At 64.8% G+C, this 1,302-nt stretch overlaps 1 protein-coding gene across 1 annotated transcript in view; it reads left to right on the top strand.

Moving 5' to 3' along the window:
• The window catches only part of PIEZO1 (piezo-type mechanosensitive ion channel component 1), a 23,597-nt gene that overhangs the window by 20,722 nt on the left and 1,573 nt on the right, over positions 1-1,302 (top strand). The window contains exons 42-47 of the mRNA XM_010008446.1: positions 36-226; positions 318-410; positions 540-712; positions 804-926; positions 1,018-1,097; positions 1,206-1,285. Coding sequence (XP_010006748.1) covers positions 36-226; positions 318-410; positions 540-712; positions 804-926; positions 1,018-1,097; positions 1,206-1,285 — 740 coding nt within the window. The remainder of the gene's footprint in view (positions 1-35; positions 227-317; positions 411-539; positions 713-803; positions 927-1,017; positions 1,098-1,205; positions 1,286-1,302) is intronic.

Here is a 1,302-nt window from a genome sequence, read left to right as displayed (position 1 = left end):
GGCCCCCGTGTTGCTGTTTCCCCCCCCCCCCCCCCAAAAATATCTTCAGCCCAAGGGGCAGAAAAAGAAGAAGATTGTGAAGTATGGCATGGGGGGCCTCATCATCCTCTTCCTCGTGGCCATCATCTGGTTCCCACTGCTCTTCATGTCGCTGGTGCGCTCCGTGGTGGGCGTTGTGAACCACCCCATCGATGTCACTGTCGCCCTCAAACTGGGGGGATATGAGGTAGGGATGCAGGGGGGGACAGTGCCAGGGGTTCCCTGCCTGGACACTGGTGTCCCCTGCCCCTCTGATGGCACCCTGTTCCCCCCTGCAGCCACTGTTCACCATGAGTGCCCAGCAACCATCCATCCAGCCCTTCACCCCCCAGGACTACGAAGACCTCACTGAGCAGTTTGAAAGGGACCCGGTAAGTCCCCCTTCCCTAAAACCTGCTCCATCCCTCTTTGTGGGGGGCTGGCAGAACCGGAGGGGGTCCCCCACTAGGGTCGGGGTGTCCTTGTGTGGGGGCTGAGCCCTGTCCCACCCCCGGTGCCAGGTGGCCATGCAGTTCATCACGCTGTACGGCTACGAGGACATCGTGACCGCGCGCATCGAGGGCAGCTCGGGCGCTCTCTGGAGCATCAGCCCCCCCAGCCGGGAGCAGATGCAGCGGGAGCTGCTGACCGGCTCCTCCGACGTCACCCTCCGCTTCACCTGGACCTTACAGAGGTACCACCAGCACGGGGGGGGTGGGGGTAGCCCTGCCTGCACCCTTCCCCGCACACACACACCCCAGTTGCTCAGCCCCTTCTGCCCGCAGGGACCTGGGCAAGGGGGGGACAGTGGAGAACACCTTCAGCAAGCACAGCACCAACCTGGAGCCCGGCGCCCCGCAACGCTTGCAGCTGGCCCAGCTGCTCCAGGGCACCCGTGACGCCCCTGTGTGAGTGTCCCCGGGGAGGGAACAGGGGGGTGAACCCCCCCCTTATGCTCCTGAGGGTGGTGACCCCTCTGCTCACCCTGCTGTCTTGCAGGCAAGTGCCCAGACTCTTCCCCAAATACATCCGGGCACCCAACAACCCTGAAGCTGACCCTGTCAAGCAGCTGCTGCCAGGTGGGTCCCACCATCTTCCCCCCCACCCCCCAGAAAAAGTAAATCAGAGTGGGGGGGCCCAGTGGTGGCCATGCCGTGCTCTGAGGGTGCCACCCCCTCCCCCTGCAGAGGGTGAGGACAGCTACCTGGACGTGGAGGTGCAGCTGAAACGGGAGCGGGCGAGCGCCGACAGGTTCTTGGAGTGGTGGGGGGGGGGGGCCGGAGG

This window comes from Chaetura pelagica, unplaced genomic scaffold, assembly GCF_000747805.2.
Source record: "Chaetura pelagica isolate M959 unplaced genomic scaffold, ChaPel_1.0 scaffold232, whole genome shotgun sequence".
NCBI lineage: Eukaryota > Metazoa > Chordata > Aves > Apodiformes > Apodidae > Chaetura > Chaetura pelagica.
The sequence above is the reverse complement of the archived record's forward strand: the minus strand, read 5'-3'. Positions and strand labels throughout refer to the sequence as shown.